Source organism: Sciurus vulgaris (assembly GCF_902686455.1).
Source record: "Sciurus vulgaris genome assembly, chromosome: 11".
NCBI lineage: Eukaryota > Metazoa > Chordata > Mammalia > Rodentia > Sciuridae > Sciurus > Sciurus vulgaris.
The window spans coordinates 112,543,601-112,568,701 of NC_136472.1; the positions used below are offsets into that span (position 1 = coordinate 112,543,601).

General features: G+C 45.4%; 2 protein-coding genes across 9 annotated transcripts in view; both read left to right on the forward strand.

Annotated features, from left to right (window-relative positions):
• Nucleotides 1–25,101, forward strand: part of LOC306640729 (centrosomal protein of 164 kDa-like) — a 65,930-nt gene that overhangs the window by 20,513 nt on the left and 20,316 nt on the right. For 6 of the 8 annotated variants that reach the window (XM_079105205.1, XM_079105207.1, XM_079105209.1 and 3 more), the window contains 8 exons: nucleotides 1,141–1,345; nucleotides 7,959–8,114; nucleotides 8,487–8,621; nucleotides 9,892–9,969; nucleotides 16,332–16,715; nucleotides 17,694–17,774; nucleotides 19,785–19,868; nucleotides 24,338–24,426. In XM_079105205.1, coding sequence (XP_078961331.1) covers nucleotides 1,141–1,345; nucleotides 7,959–8,114; nucleotides 8,487–8,621; nucleotides 9,892–9,969; nucleotides 16,332–16,715; nucleotides 17,694–17,774; nucleotides 19,785–19,868; nucleotides 24,338–24,426 — 1,212 coding nt within the window. The remainder of the gene's footprint in view (nucleotides 1–1,140; nucleotides 1,346–7,958; nucleotides 8,115–8,486; nucleotides 8,622–9,891; nucleotides 9,970–16,331; nucleotides 16,716–17,693; nucleotides 17,775–19,784; nucleotides 19,869–24,337; nucleotides 24,427–25,101) is intronic. The other 2 variants (XM_079105204.1, XM_079105206.1) reach the window with 2 other exon arrangements.
• LOC306640732 (uncharacterized protein) lies at nucleotides 1,352–7,943 on the forward strand. Its single transcript, XM_079105215.1, has 2 exons — nucleotides 1,352–7,177; nucleotides 7,291–7,943. Exon 1 carries the CDS (start codon nucleotides 3,631–3,633, stop codon nucleotides 5,293–5,295), a length of 1,665 nt encoding a protein of 554 aa, XP_078961341.1. The 5' UTR covers nucleotides 1,352–3,630; the 3' UTR covers nucleotides 5,296–7,177; nucleotides 7,291–7,943.

A 25,101-nucleotide genomic window follows, 5' to 3' on the forward strand; every position in this document is an offset into this window, starting at 1 on the left:
CCAAAGCTTCCTCCACATTGTCAGGTATGCAATGACCCTATTCTCAGTACCAGTTTGTTTCCATTACTATAATGAAATACCTGAGGCTGGGTGCTTCATACTAACTCAGGGATCCCACAAGATCTAACTTAATGCCTTCTAAGGGAATTTCCTCCAGTGATGTAACCGTCTTCCAGTAGGCTCCATCTCTGAAAGGGTCAGCCAGTTCTCAGTATCACCATACTGGGGACCAAACTTCATACTTGAACCCCTTAGGGGCAATATACATCCAGACCATAGCACTCCTGATATTTCCCTATTTCTGAAAAATGTTCCCTTTTATTTGAATTAAAGATTCAACATGTCAAATTCATAAGGAACCTTATTGGGATTGTATTGGATTCCTACATTAATAAGAAGATAATTGGCATAGATTTGAATCTTTCAGGAACATGGAATCCTCTTCAATTGTTTTTCCTTTTTTTTTTTTTTCTTGTTTCAGTAAAGCTTTGTAAAGATTTTACACATTTTGTACTCATTCCTGTGTATTTTATCTTTTACATTGTTCTTGGGGATGGGATTCTTTTTCCTGTTAGCTGTCCTAATAGATTATTGTTAATAGCGGATGGAAGGAATGGTTTACTTAGGACTTGTCCATGTTGAAACATAGATTCTCCTACTTTATTTTCTTCTACTGGGTTCCCCACTACTGTAGGTTATCAGTTCTTGTGAGTTTAGAATCTTCTGCAAAACCAGAGCTTTCACAGTGTATTTTTTTCTTCAGACTCTTTATTAAACATTAAACAAGGTCTATCCTAGCATTTATCTCTTGGGTGACATAATGTTCATATTTCTCCATCTAACTAAAACCAAGTTCATTCCTATTCCAGTAGAGCATAAATTTCCAGGAACTACAGTGATTATATGTCTTCATTTAAAGAAATTCTTAAGTATCTCAGTCCATTTTTCTATATCTAAGTTAACTCCTTAATCTTAGCCAATGGTGCCCTTCCCTCTTCCATTTTGTGTTAATTCTCTTCCCTCCTATCTTCCTTCTTTCCTCCTGCTCTGCCTCCTGCCCCCTTTTATTTTTTTTCTTTTATGTCCTAAGTAGCTTTGGCTCTGAGCAGGGACTAACTTCTGAACTCTGCTCATCCCCAGTCAGGACATTACAGGTGATATTTACTATTTCAACTTTGCCAACGGGCAGTCCATGTGGGACCATCCATGTGATGAGCACTATCGGAACTTGGTGGTCCAAGAACGAGGGAAGCTGTCAACTTCTGGGGCCATTAAGAAGAAAGACAAGAAAAAGAAAAAGGAAAAGAAAGAAAAGAAGGACAAAGACACCTCCAAAAGTCCCCTGGTGAGTCAGTGGATGCCAGCTCTTAGAGAGGCCAGGGCTGCACCTGAGGGGATAGTGGGAACCTGTAGGTGTCTTCAGCCAGGAGGTGAATAACAACAATAATACATTCTTGATAGTACATCTTCTGATTTTCTTTCAGCTTCTAGCAGTAGTTATTATCCTTAAACAATTCCTTCTCTTTCCATGGGAACCTGGGTTACATAATGAGATTGATGAGGGTGCCCCTTTACCAAGTATGGTTGTCGTTTCATAGTAGTCTAAGAGGTGATGGCATCTGTCATTCTGGAGAGTAGGGACAGGGAACAGTTGATGGAAGCCCATGGGCCTAGACAAGTGAGTGTACTTTTTCTTCACTCAGAGTCAAGCTGTCGTAGTGTAGGGTCATTATTTGTTAAAGTGTTGTGAATTCAGTAGTCAGAACACTAATACCTTCAAGATGCAAAAGCAAAGTCTTGAACTTTTTGCATTTATTGTTTGCTTTTTTTCCTGGTGTCTTTGCTTAGTGGTGGATAACTGAAATTTAATAGCAGTGTGATCACTGTGGTCTTGAGTGATTTTTCTGCTGAGTTTCAAGTGCTCTTATTCATTGTTATTTTATTTGTCTCTGCAGTATTTCTGAACTTAGGAGGCAGAAGTTATTACCTTTGTTTTACAGGGGAAGGGATGGAATTGGAGCGTCATGGAAGTGAGGCCTGGGCCCTCCCCTCCTGCTGTTGGTGCGGGCACCAGGCCTTCCTCCTTTCACCCATGCCTGGAGCCTGTGGGCACATTGAGGAAGGGGGGCTCATAGGAACTCAGTTCAGCCAAATGGGGAGAACTGAGAATATTTTTTCAGTAGTCCAGTTGTTTTGTCCAATTGTTTATAGTCTTTATTTCTTACCAAAGTCTGTTGCTTGCGTCTCAATGAGAATATTCATCTTTTTTTTTTTTTTGCATGCATACTAGGCAAGGCCTCTACCACTGAGTCATACCCCTAGCCCTGCTTACTTTCCTAAGGTGTCAATTCTGGCTCTGTACAGTTGTTGATTAATTTAGTTTTTTTATTGTGTCTAGCTTTATTGATACCCCCTCCCCCACATATCACTGTGGTTCTGAGAAACTACATAACAAGTTCATTCCTCTAGATAGAAGAGGACAGGTAATTTCCAAATAGCTTGAATTTTCAAATCATATATTTTGAGGGGCAAAAGGTAGGTTTTTACTTCCCTGGAATTATTTGAAATGAAAATCAAGCATCCTGCAGGTGCTGACATGACTGAAGATGGGACAGGGAATGTAGAGTGGGTTCTGGGGAAGGGGCTTGGTGACAGACTCAGTCCTGGGTGTGTGTCTGAATTCCGGGAACTTTCTGTTAAAAAGGGCCCCTACTGTAATTTCAGGAAATGAGAATGACTGGACAGCTGTGGCCCATCTGTCTAGTTCTTAGGGCTCAGGACAAGCACCTCAAGCTTGTCTAGGGGACAGGTGAGCCAGATGGGCAACCCAGACTCAGGTGGCTTGGACCCTCTGAAGGTATGAACTCTTCACTGGGTAGTGTTTAGTTGAGTGTTAGCAGAGGTTGTTGGTTTTTTAGGGTTTCTTCTATGACTTTCTGGGTATTTCACTGGACTGAGTTTCCAAGCTTCAGGGCATTGGTTGTTTCCCCTTTGTTTCCCAATGAGGCATTTTCTAGAAGTTCTTGGTAAAGTTGGCAGATTTTATAAAATTAACCAATCACAGAACCTGGGAGCTAGATGGCACCGTAGGGATAACCTGGCTGGTGATTTTCAGAATTTTGTTAATAGTAAAGCCCTATTTTCAAATCAGTTCTCTATAGAGGTCCAGTTTATCAAAAAAGAAATGAAACTGCTCTGGTTGAACCTGGGAATGTAAGTCTGGGTGATGCCTTTTCTTTGTCACATGCATACTTTATAGTGCCCTGCCCCGTACTGAGTCCCTCAGGTTCCATGGAGTAAGGTTTGTAGGACACTGATCTAGTCCATCCTGCTCTATATAGAGAAGAAAACTGGAGTCCACAAAACATTTTCAACCCAAAGGAGTTTTTAGCTTTTCTTCCCACTTTGATTTCTGCTTTACTTTAAATGGAGGGTGGTTTTGTACTAACTGCTTACCAAGGGCTGAAGTAGCAAGTATAAATCAGAAGTGCTTTGTCTGAGTTTTCTCTGCATGTTTATATATCCATCTAGGAGACACAGCCTGAGCAGGGACTTCTGCCTTCCTCCTTTCTTCGTGGCCCATCCTCTCTCCCAGCACCTGGGCTTGCTGATTTGGACCTAGACCAAGATATGCAGGCTAGAAGTGAGGGCTCCTTTAAGAAAGGGAAGAGCCCATGCCTGGGTGACACCCCTTGGCCTCTCACGGGTGCTCTTCCTAGCAAGCTACAGCCGCTTTCCAAAAATCAAGCTTCCCGAACCCACCAGATCTTTGCTGATGTGGAGAAAATCTTAGGTAGGGCTCCAACCCAGTGCAGGACAGAATTAGCCCATCAGCAGGGTCTGGAGGCACCCCAGAAGGCAACAGAGAAAATCTACCTGGGGTTTTCAGACCCTGAAATAGAAGAGCTGGAAATGAGGACCAGACAGCAGAAACCTAGTGCCCTGGGCCCTCAGAATACTGGGCCTCTCTGGAAAGGGCAGGATGTGTTAGAAAGCAGGAGTCAGACCCCTGTCCACTCTAAGCCTTCTGAAGCCATCAAGGGACCACAGCTAAAAGGGGAGCAGCACAGCCACAGCATAACCACAGTGAGCTCCACTGGCCCTGCAGGGGACAAGGGTCAGAGCCCCATTCCTTTACCATCTCCTGAGGAAGAACCCTCCCTGTCCCTGTGTTCTGACCATGCGCCACCGAGGAGAAAGAGCAGACTCTTCTTACTAGATAGCAGCCCAGCTAAAGACCCGAACTGGCAGGGAGCTCCTGGGGAAGGTGGGAGCCTGGGCAGAGGGAGGCGAAGGAGAGAGCCCCCAGGACTGTGGATGGGACAAGTCTCCAACCTTGTCCACAAGGATACCCCAGGGAGCTGCAAGGAAACAGAGACCAGTATCCCTGAGGCTCCAGGGGCCTCAGCTGAAGATCCACTGCAGGCACTCTTCGTAATATCTCCTGACACCCTGGCATCAGAAGCAGCCCAGAATGCCCTTACAGGGGCTCCTACTAGTGAGAAGAGATACCCCCCAGGGTCTCCAGAGCCCCTGAGTGAAGATAGGAAGGCGAGTGTAACTGGGGCTGATGTGGAGAGCAGCAGTGGCTGCAGCAACAACCTGGCCTTGCATCTTGGCTCTCAGATCCTGGGTGAGGTGAACAACTTCCCTTGGGACCTGCAGAGTTCCCCCGGATCTGTGCCAGATGTGGGTCAGTCAGGCCCTGAGCCCGGAGATCAACATGCCTGCCCATATCTGGTGCCCCAATTGTCCCACATGCAGAGCTCTGCCGAGGAGCAGTCAGAGAGTGAAGACTACTCTGAGGATCAGAGGTTCTACCAGCACATCCTGCAGATGGTCAAGATCTCTAGGCGACTGGAGGGCCTGGGGCTGCCTGAAAACATGCAGGAAATGCCATGCAAAGACATTGCCAGCATGGTCTGTTGCATGGCTGCTGAGTCCTCCAGGATGTCTAGTGAGGGTGAGCACGAGGCTGTCAGAACCATGGAGAGGGACTCGAGGTTTCTGGCCTGGGGACCAGAGCTGCTGGAACATCCTCAGAAGGTAGCCCTTGTTCCTGCAGAGCAGGAGGGCCCTGAGCAAGCCCATGGCCAGCCAAGCAGCAGCCCTTTCAGGCAGGGGCTAGGCGAGCTGAATTCCAGCAGAGGGCCTGCTGCAGAGCCAGGCAAGCTGCAGCTTCTCAACCAGGTAGGCTTCTTAGAGAAAATAAACTTAGCAGGGAGGGAGCAGGTAGAATGGTTGTCTTATCATACCCCTCATGTTTGCTTTCCTGTCACTCACACCCCTTGGTAGCTGTTGGTCCTTAACTACCCAGATGGCTGTCTTATGGCATCACATGCATTTCACATATCTTTTACTCTATCAATCACTTGCAAAGGGCTGAGGCCTTTTCTGACTTCCCTTCCCTGAATGTAACTGTAATTCTTGAGTGTTCACATGCTGTGAAGGTGGTATGTTCTGAGGGTAGGCAAGGTGGCACTGGTCCTGACTCTGCACAGGCTATAATACCTCCTGTGATTTGGGAAGCCTTTCTCATCAGCTGATTCTAAAGAGGGGTCCTTCTAAGTAGGCACCCCATCCCAGAGCTCTGAACTTGTGCCTTGGTGGCATACAGAGCTGGAGAGTTAATATTCTCATGAGGAACTCAAGCCCTTGATCTCCCTCTGCCTTCTGGTGAGCTGTTTCTGCTCCTTGTCTCCCAGGGTGCCCAGAAAATTACTTGACCTGTCTGTGTCAGGCTTGTGCAGACCCTGTTTATGACTTTACTTCCTTACCTACTGGGATTTACCAAAGGGCTGGGCTTGTCATTCTGACCCTTTTTTCGTTTAAAGAGTCATCATCTTCTTCATTCAGAAGTCCAATTGGATCAAATGCTGTGGGTATCAATCTGAATTTCCCTGGCTGTTTTGCTGTGGCCCAGCTGTGGCTTTACCCATTGTTCCCTCTGGTTCCTAATAACTGGCATGCACTGGTTCTCTGTTAGCTCTAATAACTACTACAGCACTATAAATATCGGATAAACTGCAGATTATCCTGAAAGTTTTAATTAGCCCAATGGCAGTGAGTTTATCTGCTCTGAAGGACAATGCCATGCATGGCTCCATACTCAAGAATTAATGGCTATCTATAGAAGATGATCAACTAGGAGCCAGGAATGTATAATTTCCCTGCTAACCACTGATTTAGTAAAGGCCTGGGAGAACAAAGCCCTCAGCATGCCCATCTTCCTCCCTCAAGCCCCCAGCACGTTAGCAAATTAACCATGTTAAGAGTCTGTAATTTTCCATAAATACAGTGTGAAAAGAATTTCACTTGCTGATATGCTGGAGCTGGTTGGAGGGACTAATGGCAGGAGGAGCAAGCCCACTTTGCTTATAGTTCACTCAGAGAAGCTTTCCTGGGTCTCTTTTCTGCCAGAGTCAAAAGGTGGTACAAAATACTGTCTTAAAGATAACACTGGGTTCTAGTCCCAGCTCTGTTCCTCACTGGCCTGTGACTTTGGGCAGGGTTCTTGGCCTCACCAACCTCTGTTTGCTTACATGGGGTCAATGGCAGAGGCCTCCTCAGGTTGTGTGAAAGAAGATGAGACTTTAAGGTGTTTAGCCAATATCAGCATAGTGTTCCAGCATTGTTGGCTAGTTCTATGATCATCAGCTTCTTCTTCCCCTAACAAAGATCTATAGCACGCTGTACGGTGGGGGAGCTGCAGAGACTTAGGATGATTCCCACCTCATCTCATGCTGAGTATCTGATACCCTCCCTGTGCAGAAATAGGCCCTGCTAGGACCTGTCCTGTGGCCTGGCCCCTATGTTGAGGTGGTGGCTAAAAAGATGGTAGATCTGACCTTCCTCAACCTGCCCATCTCTGGGTTCCCCTTTTTGTTTTCAGTCCCTGTGGGATTAGAAAGGAATGAATTTTTTGCTTTGTTTTATACATTTTAAGTTTGAGAAGTGACTTTTAAAGTCACTTTAAAGAGTTCTTTATAAATTGTCCCCTGGCTTCTGCTTCTGCTAAACCCACATGATCATATATGAATCCTTGTAATAACAAAAATTCCATAAGGTTGGGACAGCCCTAGACCACTCACAAAAGCCCCTTGTGTTTTTGTTATCTCATTTAAGCTGCTCAGCAAATGTTCTCAGAGGCATGGCATGCACCCTCTTAATCTTGCAGGTGTATAAGCTGGGAATCCAAGAGTCTGTGAGTAGCCATAGGGCTCACACATTCTCACTCCAGCCTAGTTTACTTTCCTCAGTCCTTGCTGGCATGAGCTGTTATGAGAACAGGGAAAAGAAGGGATCTGATCAGGCCACTGCTGCACCTTGTCAAGGCTCCAGGCAGCCACTTTTTTCATCAGTGGAGAGGGAAAAGAGTTCAGTTTTGTTGCTTATGCATATTTTTCATACTTAATGTTTATTTTAATTAAAGTAATACATGCCCATAGTTAAAGATCAAGTCAAATAGTATAAAAGACATAACAAAGTATAGCAGTTCTCTGGTGTGCAACCAGAGGCAACCACTTTTTTCTGATGTTTACTTCCATCTTTGTCAATAATCTGCTGAGATCGCTTTTTCTTAACTCCTCAATTGCAAACTTTATCAGTTGAGACTTCTCCTGGTAGATGAGGGTTTTGTCTCTGTGCTCTCTTCCCACGTACTTCCTATGTGGCTTCTGAAAGGAGAGCAGAACCCCATGCTGCATCTGCCAGATGTAAGAGGACTGTTTATGTGAGATAGCATTCGAGTTATGAGAATCAGGAAGCCAGCCTGTGATTTCTCACACAGTTGGCACAATGGTAATTTCTGGATGTTGTGTTTCATTAGCAGCCTCCAAGCGGAGGTGGTTTAAATTTGAGCGGGCAGGATTTAGATGTTTTATTTTTATATCTGTCTCCGACACTTGCAGAGCCACGTGGTTTCTTGGGTTTGTAACAAGATGTTTTCTGTTGCCCAGGCTCTGGGTTCCTCGTTAGCCCCAGTCCACATTCCTCTTGGGGGCCTGGCTCCTTTGCGAGGCCTTATGGATCCCCCACCCTTTGCTCTTCGTGGATCTCAAAGCGTGAGCCTGGGGAGCTCAGCAGAGTCTGGTCAGCTTGGAGAACTCCCGCTGGTGAGTACTTCCCCTGGCCTGCAGAGTGTTTAGTTATTGTGGGATCTGGCCTGACATGAAAAATAGAGGGAATAGGGTGAGTCTTCAAAGTTCATAATCTGGTTTGGAAGATGAGTCACACCTGTATGATGCTGAACATGAACTCTGGGAAGTGGAGGATAGACCATGATGTAGGACCATCAGTGCTGATTTCCCAATCCATGCAGCCAGTGCAGTAGGAGCTGGGGAAGGAGTTAGTAGTGTGAGCTGGCTCAGCTTCATGGGCACGGTGGTACTTGATCTGGGACACATCCAGAGAGTGAGGAAGGCATTCCAAGGTCATTCTGAAGATCTTCCTGGTAAGTTTCTTGATGTTCTTTCTCTATCTTGGAGCATCCACAGGGTCTCAAGACTTCTGCATTTACAAAGGGCCTCTTGGGCTCCATCCATGAGGACAAGAATGCGCTCAGCCTCTTGGGCTTAGGGGAGGAGACCAATGAGGAGGATGAAGAGGACAGTGACAACCAGGTATGATCAAATCCTCTCTCTGGCCTGGAAATCCTTTGTGCTAAGCTCTCCCTTCCACCCTTGTTAGTGCTCTGCCACTAGCTCTTTTTTTTTGAAATTATATTTTCAGGCAGTGTCTTGCTAAATTGCTCAGGCTGGCCTCCAACTTGCGATTTTCCTGCCTTAGCCTCCTGAATAGTTAGAATTACAGGCCTGTGCCACACGCCTGGCTTGAAAAATTTTTTTATTGTGATAAACTATATATGACATAAAATTTACCATTTTAACCATTTTAAGATTACAATTCAGTGGTGTTAAATACCTTCACAGTTGTGTGCAGCCATTTCCACTATCCATTTACAGAACTTGTTCATAATCCCAAATAGAAGGTCCATATCCATTGAATAATAACTCCAATTCCCCCTCCCTCTAGGCCCTGGTAACCTCTAAGCTTTCTTCTGTCTATGAATTTGCCTATTCTAGATGGTTCGTATAAGTGGAATTATAGAATATTATTCCTTTTGTGTCTGGTATCTTTCACTTTGTTTTCAAGATTCATGTAGCATATATTAGAACTTCGTTCCTTTTGAAGGCTGAATAATACTCCATCATATATTTATATCATGTTTTGTTTATCCACTCGTCTGTTGATGTATACATGGGTTGTTTCCACCTTTGGCTTACCTCTGTTCTGTGGTTTTGTTTTTGAAATGGAGTGTCACTGTGTTGCCCAGGCTGGTCTTGGACTCCTGGGCTCAAGTGATCCTCCTGTCTCAGCCTCCTGAGTAACTGAAACTATAGACATATACTGCCATGCCCAGCTACTTCTGTACTATCTTAAAAATAAATGAAGATAGGGGCTGGGGCTGTAGCTTAGTGGCAGAGCACTTCCTAGCAGGTGTGAGGTACTGGGTTCGATCCTCAGCACTGCATAAAAATAAACAAATAAAGGCATTTTGTCCAACTACAAAAAAAAAAAAAAAAAAAAAATAAAGAATTTCTAGTCATCAGCTTCATTTCTTGACCTGTCTATAATCCTCCTAGATCTGATCCAGAAAGCAGAACAACAGGGAGGTTCTTGGCCACTTGCTTGGTGCAAAGCTTTGCTCACATTAGATAAAGAGCTGCTTAGTGAGGCCTTCTTGGAGGTTCTGCTCTGGAGTCCCCTGAAGCCCTGCCTGGGCACTATTTACCTGCTCAGCAGTACCCTTCTCCCGTCTCCCTCTGTGTGCCCCTCACCCTCAGCTGACCAGTTCCTTTAGATTTACACCCCTAATCATATTGTTTCCAGAGTATCCACAGCTCCAGTGAGCTTCTCAAGAACCTGCACCTGGACCTTGGGGCCCTGGGGGGCAACTTTGAGTATGAGGTAAGAGCCTGAAGCCCTGAAGCTCCTACCAGCAATGCCTCAGCCCAGTGTACCCCTCCTTCCTTCTGAAGCCCTCCTATTTGTGGGATGTGTGTTTGGAAAGAGAACCATTTTTTCACGGGCCTGTCCAGGATTTCTGGGGTTTGGGGAGGGATAAGAGGAATAGGGAATCCATTCATTTATTCATGTATCAAATAATCATTTGTTGAATGTTCCCATGTGAAGTGCTTCACTAGGCACTATAGGTCACATCTGCGTAAGTGAGATATGCTTACTGTCCTCATAGATTCTGCAGTGTCACAGACTGTAGGGGGAAGAAATTACTTGCCTGTACATCAAAAAGCCTTGGTGGATGAGATGACATTTGAGTTGGGTCTTGAAGAGTAGCTGAGTTTTGGACGTGAAGGACATTAGGGAATAATCTAGGCAACTGAACAGCTTGAGCAAAGGTTCCAGGGCTAAAAAATGCAGAGTGTGGATGGGAATAGCTTCTGGAACACCCTCCCAAATTCTAATCCTTTTCTCTGCAGTCTGTCCTATGCTGCCACCGGAATGTTCTTTATAAAGAACAAACGAGCAGCAAAACTCATTGTGTTGATGTAATACCTAAAAACCTCCAGGGTGGATTTGTAATTGGAAAAGAATATTCCTCACTGTGTGTTCTTTGTCTAGTGTCTGATTTATTAATTTTTAAACAATTAGTATTTAAATATTCTCTAAGGATTTTCACAACCAATGAATTATGAAGCCCACAAGTTAGATTGGCCCAAACATTTAAAACTGGGCTACAGGCTCAGCTCAATCAAAATTTTCATAAGTCTCATATATTAAGATTCTTTTAAATATCTTAAATACTTTGAAATCAAACAGGCCACACTCTATTAGAATGATCATAAAACCAATCAATAAAACAAAAGTGTTTCTAACAGTTTTTTCCCCTATTATCCCTTCTATTTTCTGCCTTATGTTTCTAAGTCTTCACCTCACTCTGAGAGCCAGTGTACTGTCTCAGGCCAGTGGAGGTTTCAGATGTTGGCGACAGGCCCCGATTTGGTATTTAAGATCCAAGATGTGGGTGGGCCTTCCAAGGTGACCCAACTCTACCTGCTGGGCAGAACCTTTTTCATAATTAGGTTTTGTCTTTTATCTCAGAAATTGCCCAGCTTTTTGGTTCTGCATTATTGAATAAGTTTTGTTTGTGACTTTAATGAATTCTTTCTGCCAAATGTGGCACCTCTGAATACACTTCTGATACACGTCTACTTTGAAACCGTTCTTTGCATCTGTTTGTTTCCTTGACATGACAACTGTGTTTTCTTCTCATTCACCATTAAGACCGATTGATGGAATCCTAGGAGATACTCAGTTTTTTTGTGTAGGAGCATGACTGTGGATAGCAATAGGGCTTTCAAGAAGAATTTGCTTTTTGAGAAAGCAAGTTTCCTAGAGACTGAGCAAGTTGAGGGTGGCGATTCTGTCCTATTCATGTCTATGTGTTCAGCACCTGGCCCACTGCCTGGAACATAGGAAGTGCTTGGGTGTGTTTTGTTCAACATTGAGAGAATGAATACATGAATGAACGAGCCACACTAGGCCAGAGCTGGGGTTATCCAGGCAGATATTTTTTTCTTCCCTTGGCTATCTTAGGTTCTGAGTGGAGGAGACCATTGGTCCTAGCTTTCAGTTAGTAGATTGAAGATCTCAATGTGGATTGAGCATGATTCACTTCGACTTGGACTTCCTAACTTTTATTTCATAATAGATCACAAATATCAGCCAAATAAAGATATTTTCTTCTTGGACATTTCCTGGGTTTGTTAGAGCTTTCCTTTGCTGAATATGTGCCTTTTTTGGGGGGAATGGGAACTTTTAAACATTTTTAATAACCTCTTTGATATAAATGGGCATTGCAGGATAATAGGGGAAATGTGTGCAGTGGGCAGTGTTCCACATACCTCCCATCCCTGCTTCTAGCATGGCAACAGATTCAGGTCTTTTTGCCACATAGTGTGTGGGATTCCCATGTTCTAACCTCCATCAGGAATTAGGGCTTTTTCTTTGGGAGAAGTTAGCTGTGGGGATAAATGAGGTTTTGGGACAGGTAGAGCTGCTTCTGTTTGGGCCTTGCCCTTTGCCCTTTGAAAATAACTCTTGTTCCCAGCTTATAGTTCTTGGCTTCTCTGAGCTGTCCATCTTCCCCTGCTCCTGGGCATCTCAGGCAGCCCTGGATGGAGCTTTCCTTCCTGGCTTAGTTCTGTCCTGTCTCACTGAGCATTCACTTTGCTCATGATTCCATGAGAGGGCAGTAGGATGGCAAGAATGCAGCTTTCCCTCCATCTCCTTCTCCTTCTTCTGCCTTCCAACTTAAGCCTATTTCTAGTCTGTTACAGTCCCAAAAGGGAAAGGTTTGTGGAACCAGCACTGAAAACGGGTATGAGCAAAAGCAGGGAGGCAGAAGGGTGGGTGAGCAGGCAGTATGTGGCCATGTGGCCATGTGGTGCTGATGAAAAGCCCATCACCAGATCAGAGGAGCAGGAGGGAGCCTGGGCTTAGAAATAACAGGATGATGTCAGTGTGATTGGAAAGTGCTAACTGCATCAGGGTGCTTTGCAAAGAATTGAGATCAACTGAGTGGGCATAAGACCTGGAAAATAAACTGGACTGATGGTTGGCTTGGCAGGGGTCTCCCTAGAACCAGGCCAATGCATGCATATGGTGTGGAGCCATCCCCCATCCCTTATGATCCTCCATCTTGTGCTGTGTGGATCACAGGAACCCCTTAGTTTGTGCTCTGGGCAGGAGGAGGGGGATTGCAGCCTTGCAGAACTCATGGCTTTGAGGGAATATTAAATATTCATGGAATGGTTCTATAGCACCCCCTCCCCAACACCCATTCCTCATGCAGATGTGGAGGTCTTGAAATGTGCTTTAAGATATTCAAGGAACTGGTGCTGTGGCAGGAGGAGACAGAGAAGTAGGAGCACAGAGGGGCTGAGGGCAAAGCTATGTACTCCCAGAGTCCAGGGGAGGAGACTGCAGGTACCTAGAGTGTTAGTTGGGACCTTTAGGCTTTGGCCCTGATGTCATGTCCACGAGCAGGAATTGGGTGAAAGGAGCCATGAGTCAGCTGAGATGCTCAACTCTTCATTCATCCATTTTTGGATAATCTGCAACCATTGTTTAATGTAGCTGCTTTCCCCAACTTTAAGGTGTACCTCTGGCTATCCTGTTGTTATAGTTAGTTGACACGGGTGCAGAGAATATAAGATCATTTATTTTAATATTAACCGTGTTTTAATATTTTAAAATTTACTATGTAGATGGCAGACTAAGATCAGTCCCATCAAGTAAAAATCTTCCTTTTTTCAGGGGTGATGCTGGGGATTGAACCCAGGGCCTCATGCTTGCTGAGTACGTGCTCTACCACTGAGCTCTACCCAAGCTGAACATCTTCTTTTGAAAAACTTAAGCTTAAGGGGTGATTAGGCTGGGTCATATATTCTTACAGTCTGGTGGCATTCTCTCAGGAATAAAGAGAAGGATTGGAATCTCATCCTTTATGTGATATTCCCTGATTTATTTATTTATTTGGTGCTGACAGTTGAACTCAAGGCCTTGTGCATGCTAGGCAAGTGCTCTATTACTGAGGTATGTCCCTAGCTATCAATATCTTCTAATTTTTGATAGGTTACTTATTTTTCCATCATTTTGAATAGTTAATAGTTAACATTTGTTTAGTAATTTTACCTTTTATAAGTCTTATAACAAATATAGTCTAATTCCTTGACAAATGAATGTTACATCTCCATTTGGCAGAGTCAGAAGAGAAGCTGACTCCTTCATCTATACAACATATTCATTCATAAAAACAAAAATTCAGTCAATAGCTTTTCCTGAGCAACCATCATATACCAGAAACTAGTAGGTACTGAGGACAACAGGGAGCTAATCTGGTGAGGGAAACAGACAAGGAAACCAGCAATTTTAATAGCTATTATGGCAGAAGATGGGGAAAACTCATCTCATGTCAGCTTCCCTAGGGAATAAGGAAGGGGTGAAGACCATGAGGACGAGTGGGAATTTGTCGTGGGAGGGGAGAGAAAGAGAGAGACAGTGAGAGAGGTTGGGGGAGGGCATGGGAGAGGGAGAGGGAAAGAAAAAGAAAGGAAGAGAAAATTTGTGTGTTATGAGTCTACAGGGCAGGGCTGGGAATGTAAGGCCCTAGGTCTGATCCTCAGGAGGAAAAAAAAAAAGCACACAGCAAAGTAGAGACATAGATGTTTATCCACAGTCAGGAGGGGAAGGTGTGTGCAGGGTGTGGCTGGAGATGAACCATGAAAAGCAGGTGGGAAGGGCTGTGGGCCGAGGGAGGAGGTGTGAACTTCATCCTGGAGGCTGGAGGCTCCTTCTGGGATATGACACCTTCTCTGTCCCCTAATTCAAGGTCTGTTGCTAGGCAACCCTCTGGGGCCAGGTTTTACTCCCAACTTCAAGCAGGAGAGCCTTCCTTAATTCTGGGATGAGCCTGGCTAGGGTGGATTGGCCTTGCTTGCCGAGCAAGTGGCTGACCAGACACCCCTTGCCCACCCAAGACACTTTGTCCTTAGTCTGCGGAACCCCACAGAGCAGAGCTCCTCTGTGTGCTGGCTGCTGCTGGGGATGTGTAGATGAGGCCTGACTTCAGCCTGATGCTGCTTGGCTCTGAAATCATGGCAGATTTACTCCTTGTGAACTGGGGATGCTGGGAGGGACAATTCTGGGTGGTGCCTGCCCTTTCAACTTCACCTTCTGCTTTTCTTCTGGGGACAGGCTTGGGGCTGGTGACAGTGTTACCCTTATGTCTAGTGTTTCTTTGCTTTAGACAGTATAGGCTCGTAACAAGGTCCACCTGAGACATTTTACTTTTCTCAGTGTAACCTCAGTTCTTTGAGGGCAAGTCGATGTCTTAGTCATATTTGGTTTGCAAGATAGTGTTTGGCACATAGAGGGTGCTCAGTGGATGATCATGTGAGTCTCTTCATATAATATTAGTTAATATATATGAGACACTGACAACATACCAGGCAGGATTCTAAGTTCTTTAACTTGCTTAATAAGTGCTAATTTGATCTTTCTAGCAACCCTGTGAGATAGGTACTGCTGCATCCTTGTGTTTTAGAGGAAGAAATGGAAGCACAGAAAACTTAATTTGCTTAAGAAGAACCCTATCTGCAAGTGTGGAGCCCTGGTTTGAGCCTAGGCACTGTTCCTCGGAAGCTGAGCTGTGAAATGCTTCGCTTTCTGCCTTTCTTCATCATCCTTGGAGAGCGTGCTTAGCTTGACACTAGGCTGCCAGACCTGCAGGCAGTGGTCATATTTTGGGGCTTAACAGATATTTGATGAGATCATCTGTGAAGCTCTGATTAGGGCTTTTCCTTGTACCTTTTAAAATTATTATTTGTAGTTGTAGGTGGACACAATACCTTTATTTTATTTATTTATATGTGGTACTGAGGATGGAACCCAATGCCTCACATATGCTAGGCGAGCACTCTACCACTGAGCTACAACCCCAGGCCTCCTTGTACTTTCTGACCCTCTACTTGAGTGATTTAGCTTCTATTACTATAACAAAATACTGCAAATAATTAATTTATGAAAGTAAAGGTTTTTTCCCCTCACGGTTTTAGAGGGTTCAATCCATTGTTGGTTGGACCCGTTGTTTTGGGCCTGTGGTGAGAGTGCATGGTGAAGCAAAATTGCTTATATCATGAGCCAGATGACAAAGAGAGGAAGCAACCAGGGTCCCACAGGCCTCTTCAAGAGCATACTCCCGATAGCCTATAGAATTCCCACTATGCCCCACCACCTAAAGGTTCTATCACCTTCCAGTAGTTTACTCTGGGCTCCAAACCTCCTCCACATGGGCCTTTGGGGGAACATTCCAGATCCAAAATGGAAATTCTGGACTTTGCTACCTTTCTCTCACATGATTGTCCATTATTTTCTTAAATGAATCTTGGCTTCTAAGTCTGCAGTCTTAAGATTTGGCTAACTAGGGTGGAGTGAGACAGATTTGTTACTGGAAAACATGACAGATGATGACAGAGTTGTATAGTCCAATGATGTGATTTCCAGGCTCATCAGTGGACAACACCAGGTTGAATGTGTCCAAATCACCACAGAAATTCTGACTCCGTAGATTGGGAATAGGGCCAGGAATCTGTGTTTTAAAAAGTTGTTTCGGTGTTGGATGGCCATTGGGATCAGAACTCAAGCTCTGGCACGTAGGAGTCAAGGAGTAGCAGCTCCATCTTATAGCACATCTCTAAACTCCTATGTTTCTCATGTCTTTCTCTTTTGACATGGTCTGTGGTCTCTAGGAGTCTCCAAGAACAGGTCATCCAGAAGAGAAGAAGGATGTTTCTCTAGCTTCAGATGCTGCTGGTCCCCCTACTCCTGGCAATCTCTTCAGCCAAGGTGGAGACAGCAGTCTGAGCAGTGCTGATGGTAAAGAGCCACAAGAAAGAGGGGCGAGTCCCGGGCTTCCAGAAACAGAAGAGAATAAGAAGAGTGATCCTGGGGCTTCCACAAGTCCAGTGATACCTGGGGTGGACCCTGAGGGTGATCAGCCTGCCAAGTCCTCTAAAAAGGAGCCACTGGAGGACCCAGTTGATGCAGGAGAGGACTCCAGGAGGGAAGAGGCAGCAAATGAGCTGAAGAAAGAGATTCCTACCCCAAAAGAGAGCAGATCAGATGCCAGTGAAGTAAGTCCATAAGGCAGTTGCCGACTGCCATCCTCTGCTGCTCTCTCCAGCTCTGTGAAGCTTTCTATCCCCACATCTTTATTTCTGAGTCAGGAGCTTCATTTGCAGGCCCTGCACTGGGCTGTCAACATCAGCCAGAACCCTAAATTGTGACAAATATGCCCAGACCCAGCAGGCAGTAAAATCCTGAATGAAACTGTAAACTTGCTGGCACTGGAAATCCAGAGCAGAAATGTGCTTTTCCATTGGCACCCTCCTGGGATATTCATGTTCTTCTTTTCTTCTACTTTGTTCCTCTAGTTTTGCTGTAGTCTGAGTTGCTATGGAGAAAGAAGAGAAGGGGGCAGTGGTAGGGGGAGAGAAATGAGAATGAGTGTGTGTGTGTGTGTGTGTGTGTGTGTGTGTGTGTGTGTGTGTGTGTAGGGAGGGCAGAGGTACCACGAGTGTTCTGCTCCAGCATGTGTAGATTGGATCACAAGAAGATAATTCTCATTGATTTCTGTCTCTTTCTGAACCAATCCAAGACATGGAAGTGGTTGATTTTGCAAATGAGGCCAGTGGCTAAGAGTAGGTTCAAATGGGGCAAGCCTTTGACATTTTAGATTTTCTCACTCTTCTTCCTGGTAGTTGGTGAAGGAATTCATTTAAACAACTTTTGTCTACTTCCTTGAAAAGATACTCCAATCCTGTTTTACAGGGTAGCATCAAACTTCTGTGCTGCCAACTTTTAACTATCTCTACTACACTTGACTCTCTTTCTACATGTGAATCTTTGGTTGTCCATGCTCATCCAGGTTGCGGGAGGCTGACGTTTGTGTCTGGAGAGAATGGCAGGATCCTTTGGGTTTCAAGAAGAGGTGGATGTTTGTTTGGGCTGAGTCCAGTATTGGCACTGTGTCCTGACCAGAATTTCCTGAACAGTGTCCCTGACTGTGTGTGCTCTGCTCAGGGGGTTTTTCTGTGGGTCTGTCTCCTCAGGATTTGAAGATGAGTGAGCCTGTGAAGGAACCAGAGCTCTCTGATTCTGTGGCTTCTGACCCCAAGTCGTTCCTTGGCCTGGTGAGTTTGTGATGAGGAGCAGCAGTGTGGTAAGTAAGAGCGTGGATTTTCATGTCCACAGGGGTAAGTAATTTGCCCAGTGCCATACGCTAGTATTTGGGGGAAGTTAGGACTCAAACTGGGTCTTGTTAGCTCGCATTTCTCAACCTATAACTGTAAGGCTATTACTATCTACCATATAGGTTTCCTGTAAGAAGAAAGTGAGGTAGAGAATATAAATCGGGTTCACATGAGTGTTAGATTAAGTGTTAGCTTTTATTAGTCTTACTGTGTGTGACTTGTCTGCAAGATCGTGTGAGTTGCCTCCAGGCTGTAGTAGGAATACAGAGGGTTAGACTGTGCATTGTGTTTCTGGGCTTACTGAGCTGTGGCAAGGACCAGCCCTAGGCTCTGGCCAGGAGGGCTCCCGTGGTTTCATTTTTGAAGTTGTCTTTGTCCTGGATTGCCAGCGTCCATGGTTCCTTTGTCCCAGACCATCCTTCCAGCCTGCTGTGTCTCAATTCTGTTTGCCAAGTTGAATCTAATGGGAGCAGTTTGGGTGCTTTTGGCCACACACTACCTCTACACACCACCTCCATCTGTTTGGAGGAGGCAGATCAAAGGGAAGGGATTAGTGGTAGAGGGTCAGGGATGGACAGAGATGATATGGGGGTGGTGCAGAGGAATTAGGAGGCTATGTACTCTAGCCCTGCACTGAGCTGTGGGCTTAAGAGGCAGATGGCAGCTGCAGTATGTGGAGTAGAACTGAAACTGAAAGGAAAATATCACCAAAAAAGATGAACCCCACAAGCCAGGAAGTGAAACAAAAAGTCGTTGTTGGTGAAAACTGTGCATGAAGGATAACCATGTCACCAAACTCATGAACCAAGGGGTCCGACCCTTCCAAAGCAGGCACTGTGTTGGCAACATGTGCCCATCAGCATTTTTCTTTATGGGAGTGCAGGGAGTAAGCATGGACAGCAGGACCAAACCGTGTCTGGGCATCCCGCCATTTATCAGGGCTGATGACAGAACTGTCCCCATTAGCATGCTGTTGGGTAGCAGTCCTTCACTTAGCCCAGCAGGAATCTTAGGCTCAGGGGTTGGGGGATGGTCCTGTGGCAGCCAAAGGGCAGTGAGGAGCTGGCCCTGGTGTGGGTACCTGCTGTCTGTCCCAAAGAGAAGCCTATGGAGAAAGCACTACTTAATCCCTATTGTCTAGAGGGGTGCCTGTTTGGAATGGGGGAAGACATGAACTGGAAGGAGTTTACCGAGCCTCATTTATAAGCTGGTCGCAGGTTTCTGGCACTTTTGGTGTCCCGGTTGGACACTAGAGAGGGAGAGACAGCTGGAAAGTGACATGCTTTGCAGCATGTATCATGGAAAGACCTTGGATTTTGGAGTCAGTCCCTAGGACCATCTGACCCCAGTCCCCTTACTTATCAGTCATGTGACCTTGGACAAATTAAATATGCTTCCCAACCTGCTTTTGCATCTGTGAGATAAGGACAAGAGTTTTGGTATCACAGGATTATTTTTTTGTCCACATTTTTTTGAAAAAATTTAAGCTAGGCATGGAGGCACATGCTCAGAAGGTTGAGGCAGGAGGATCGAGAGTTCAAAGCCAGCCTCAGCAACTTAAGCAAGGCCCTGAACAACTCAGTGAGACCCTGTCTTTAAATAAAATGTTTAGAAAAAGGGCTGGGGATGTGGCTCAGTGGTTAAATGCCCTGGGTTCAATCCCTAGTACTGGAAAAAAAATTTTTTTAAATATAGGGAAGAATTAAAAGAATTTATAGTGAATACCCACATATATCTACATTGAACATTTTACCATATGTACTTTATCTTATATCTTTCTGTCTAGTCACATTTTTATTTTGAAGGTTGATTTAGATATCAGAGTGCTTAACACAATGCCTGGCACACAGCGACCTTTTCTGAAAGGTTGGCATTGGGGTTAGAAGAGGGGCCCTAGTAAGTGCTAACTGACAGAGGTGGAGTTGACATTACTGTCTCCACTGTCTCTAGGACTTTGGTTTTCGCAGCCGAATCTCAGAGCACCTACTGGGTATTGATGTAGTTTCCCCTGTTCTGGATGGAGCCTGTTGGGAGGTGAGTCTTTCTAGGTGGTCGTCTGGGCTGGGTCTAGTTCTTTCTGGTGGTCACTTTTTGGAATAACTCAAGAACTGTCTCCTTCCCATCCTAGCGTGTGTCTCTGGACACACGCTAATTCCTTAAGACATGGCCTGGACTGTGCCTTTGATGGGACTTCTGACCATTCTTGCTCTGCTGCTTCTATGAATTAAAGCATACCCTCTTCCCCCATATTACTCGTTTATCCATTCATTCAATAACCGAGGGTGTACAAAACCCTGTGGAGATTGTGGATTTCAAAGCACTTCCCAACTTGGCCCATCCATCCCTTCCAGCCTTGTCCTTATCCCACTGACCACCCACCAGCTGGGTCTGCCACTTGGTCCTTCCTAGAACATACCCTCCACCTCCACAGTGGCTCTGCTGGCCCTTCTGCTTTCCCTTTTGCCCCAGCAAGCTCTTTCTTGGTCTTGGAGGCCAACCTCTGAGGCCACCTTCTCTAATTGGGATGAATTATTTCCTCTTTGCTTTCTTTAGAGCCTCTTGTTTTGTGGTTGTTTATGTCTTCCCTACCAGAGGTATTCTGTGTGCGGAGATCATAACATCTGACCCAAGTAGGGTAAAAAGATGAGTAAAACCCAGATCCGTCCTTAAGCAGCTTAAGTCAGAATCAGTTTTTTTTTTTTTTTCCCCTCCTTGGTGGGTTGTTGTCTAAAAGAGGGATTTTGGCACATGGTCTCTGCAAGTTTCAGGGAGCATTTGGTTTGAGTGAGATGGAGAATTCCTGTGTAAAACAAACAAGATGTTTAATATGAATCTAGCCTGGGAGCCCTTAGTGAAATGTGTGTTGAAGACTGAATAGAGTTTTTAGGCTGATTGCATTTGAACCCTTTGTATTCTTCACAGGTTCTGACTGATGCCTTCCTGGGCTACTGCCCAAACACCTCCCTGCTAGACTTTGTCACCCCATTTACAGTGCTAGAGGGATGAGAAGGCACAAATAAAGGCAGGTGGGATTAGTCAGGAGGGGTTTGGAGCAAGGGAATTGTGAGACCTTTTGGCAATAGGTGAGTGGGAGAGCTACCAAGTCAGTAGGGTGTGCTGGATTCCATTGTTCTGGTTACAAAACCTGGCCAATATCAGAATTCTTTGAGAGCTTTAAAAAAGATAAATTTCTGAGTCCTTACCTAAGACCTAATGAAGCTGGCAGCCCCTTTTGGGGCCATGCCACTGATATAAAGCAGTAGCCAGATTTGGCTTGAATTTGGTTCTCAGAAGATACCCTCTACCTCAAGGCAGCCAGCCCTGTCAGTGGAGGCCCGAATTTCTACCTCACGACCAGCCTGGTAGGGTGTGGGCAGTGATGGGCACTCAGCTTGGCTGACCAAATAGAGCCTTTAGTAGGGCTCAGTCTCTAGTTCGCTCCCATCTTCAGAGCTTAGAGGGGTCAAAAAGGAGGAGGGGCTGAAGAAGGGAGCAGCAGTCCCTTTGTGGGGCAGACAGAAGCATAGATGCTTTGTCCTTCCTGTGTCCTGCGGGCTTGTGCCCATTCTACTATATTCTCCAGCGCTCTCCCAAGGACGAGGCAAGGGAAGAGGCTTAGAACTGAGCTCTTACAGTTTTTGTTCATCTAAAAAATATTTTTAGAGTTGGGTGTGATGGCACACACCTGTAATCCCAGAGACTTAGCAGAGTGAGGCAGGAGGATTACAAGTTTGAGGTCAGCCCCAGCAACTGAATAAGACCCTGTCTCAGAATTAAAAAAAAAAAAAAAAAAAAAAAGTGTGTAGGTGGCAGGGTGGGTGCTGGGGATATAACTTTGTGGTAGAGCACTTGCCCTGTATACTCTAGCCCTGGATCCAGTTCCCAGTACCATAGGGGAAAAAGAAGTTGAGGGGTCTTGGGATATAGCTCAGGGGTAGAGTGCTTGCCTAGCATATGTAAGACACTAGGTCCAATCCGCAGTACAAAAAAAAAACCAAAAAAACAAAAAAACATATTATGCAACTTAATCCTTATATAATGGATGCACAGTGAGCTGCATATTTATTTATTTAAAACTGCATAAAGTATCCCAGTTAATACATTTTACCTTTGAAACCATCATCACAATCAAGATGATGATCACAATGAATTACAAACATTGTGGATTTTAGAGCAAGGTAGAAAAGTGATCATGAAGTTATTTTATGTAATACAGAAGGTCAAAGTCCTTAATATCCAGTAGCCTTACTCTTATACAGGGACTATGAATGGTTTCCATTAGTATTTTATGTGCTTTTCCAGAAATTATTCTGTGTACATGTGAGTGTATCTCTTATCTTCTATTTGTTTATGCTTCTTTCTTTCCACAAAAATTGGGATTGTGTTACTGAAACTTCCTGGCAATATGTACTTTAAATTTGAGAATAAGACCCTTGACTCCCTTTTGAGTTATTTCATGTAGATCTCCTCCATTCTTTTTATTGGTTGCATAGCCTTCTGCTGTATGAATGCACCATGATTTATTTCACCAGGGATAGGATCTTAAATAAAAACAAAACCCTGGAACTGAGTTAAGCATTGGGACACGATGTCTCAAGCAGTCCCCTTTCTGAAGAAAGCTGGCATGGCCAGTTACCTTATTAGGTTCCTTTGCTTCTTTCTCTGGGGCAAAAAGGTTTAGTTAGGCAGCAAGTAAAATTACTCAGAAGACCCTTTGCCTGGGTATTTTCCCAAGGCATTTCTTTTTCTCTGGCAGTGGAACTAGTTCAGTTTCTTGCAGAAATGTAGAAGATGAAACAGGATGGGAGTGGACAGAAAGACTTGCTTTACAGCTCGCCTTCCAGTCTGCCTGCCTTTTTCCTTCTGACACTAGGCTTATTGCCCCAGAGTCCTTTCTGATGCAGGGTTCAATCCCCCAAATTTTATTATGATCACCCCACTCTGTTACTTGTCTTATGTATTTTAGTTTGTTAAATGGAGTTGGCTTTGGTGATTTTTTTTTCCTTGAAAAGTGAGAGGGAGGTTGTCCATGAGCTTGGTGCAATTTGCAGGAAAAGACATATATTTTGAATACTGGAAGAGATGGGGCAGGGAGGGCTGCATGCTCCTGTCATTGTCTGCAGGCTCTGCCCAGGCTGATGCGATGAGTAGTGGCAGCCCTGGCAGGGAGCCCTTCTGCTACGGGCACTGAGAGGTATTTGCAGGCTGCATTGCTATTTTTAATGTAATTTGGGGAGCTGAGTTGTAGTTCAAGTCCTGTCCTTTCTCGCCCATCCAGATGGTAGAGTCAGCCACATCTGCTGGGACTCAGGCTGCCAGTAGAGAGGTGTTGGGGGTGGTGGGCACAGGGCTGGGGACCCCACTGGGGAAGACGGAGTGAGCTGTCTCCTGCCCCACCTCTTCTGTTGACCCCTGTGTCCCAGAACAGACGGGCTCCTGTTGGGGTGACAGAAGGACTACAGGTCCCAGAATGGGGACTGGCACTGGCAGAGCCTTTTCTTTTTCTTTCTTTCTTTCTTTTTTGTTTTTTTTGCCTTTGGCTGGGGGAGAGGTATGTGGGAAGAGGAGCTAGCCTTTATGGCTTGCCTTCTTTGGGACAGGATTTGGGCATTATGTACATGATCTCATTTAATCCTCATCAGAAGCCCTGGGAGCTGCGGTTTACTATCCCATTTCATAATGGAAGAACTGGGCTTCCCAGGCAGGAAATGAGGAAGTGCTAGAACAAAGGGTAGGTCACAGGCTGACTACACCACTATACACCTGTGGGAAGTATTTGAAATTATCAGGAAGAGTATCTGTCTGTCTGTCTTTCTCTCTAACTAGCTTGCTAAATTTGTCCAGGCACCCAAGCTTTAAAATAAGATTTTAGGGTTTATTTTTGAATGGTTGATATAATCCCTGACTGGGAAGGGAGCATGATTATCTCCTGACTGGGTGTCCTTTGGTGAGCCTGGAAAAGAATAGTGGAAAGAATGTCGGTGCCTCCTTTTAGGTGCCGGATGATGCCCTTTTGGTCTGGGGTATAGCTGCTCTTACTCTACCAAGGTCCCTGCTCTCAGGATTCTTCCTTTCTAATGTACTTGGCTGCTGCCCTCAGTTTTGCCCACTTAATTTCAGCACCCCTGTATATCTCTGGTGCTGCTGCTGCCTTGGGCTTCAGTGGATGTGGGGTGTTTGTCGATACCTCTGCTTTCTCTTTGCAGCTGGTGGTGCAGGTTTCCAACTGCAGGAGGCAGAGTTTTCTTTCCTGTGTAGTCTTTTTCCATCCATGGCTTCTGACTCTGCAATGCTGTGCTTGTCTGCTTCTTCCTCCAGCTATGAGCCTAGGACTTAACCAAAGCCCAGGAAGCTTCACTGGACAGTAGATAGGCCTTCTACTCTCTGTCCTCCAGAGAGACACCTCTCAGTGCTTTCTGCTATGCATGGGAGTTAGCAGGAAGGGGAGACCCCTGTAATGCATACCCCACTAATACTCACTTTCCACTGCTTCTTTACTATAGGCCCAGAGGGTAGGAGGAGGAGACGACTCAGATGGCAGCCAGTGCAGCCAGGATGAACAGCAGAGCAAACAATGCGAAGGCTCTGAGAGGTATAGTACACAGGGGCTGCCCTCAGGGACCTGAGGCATGGCATGCCTTCAGGATGGTGTGGATTTGGGCAGAATTCCTGGCTGGTGTGCCCTGCCTGAAGACAGATGTGCACTGGCTAGATGGCCAGACAAGGTGTGTGTGAATGAACCTGTGATGCTGCCCCGTGTAAGCCCGAGAAGTGCTACTCTCGCATAGCACTGGTGGGTCCAGAGCCCTGTGCTCTCACTGGATTGGGTTGATTATGGTATGTGCCTGGTCATGGGCCAGGGCTAAAGAAACCTGTTGGATGTCTGGGGAAGTCATGTTACAGGGTCGGTACTACAACTCAGAGCTCTGAGCCAGGGCCCTGCCACATCAGAGATATCTGTAGCTAACTCTATGTGTGTGTGTGTGTGTGTGTGTGTGTGTGTGTGTGTGTGTGTGTACACCCATCATGTATCTTACTGGGGCTTTCATCCTCTTAGGCTGCCACTCTGAAGGGGATAGGGTCTGGGACCTTGGAAAGCTCTCAACATTCTTACTTAGTGCCACAGCTTCATGTATTTTCTGTAATCTGACCACTAGAGCCTGGTGTCTCTTTATCTCCCTATTTTCCACTCAGTTCTTCCTGGGCCCTAGTGATGGTGAACTCTGGGAATGACACGTGTCCAGCTCTCACACCTGGACCAGACAAT

What these genes read in the sequence shown, in the direction of transcription:
- LOC306640732 (XM_079105215.1), top strand. Translation starts at nt 3,631, where the DNA reads ATGCAGGCTAGAAGTGAGGGCTCCTTTAAGAAAGGGAAGAGCCCATGC.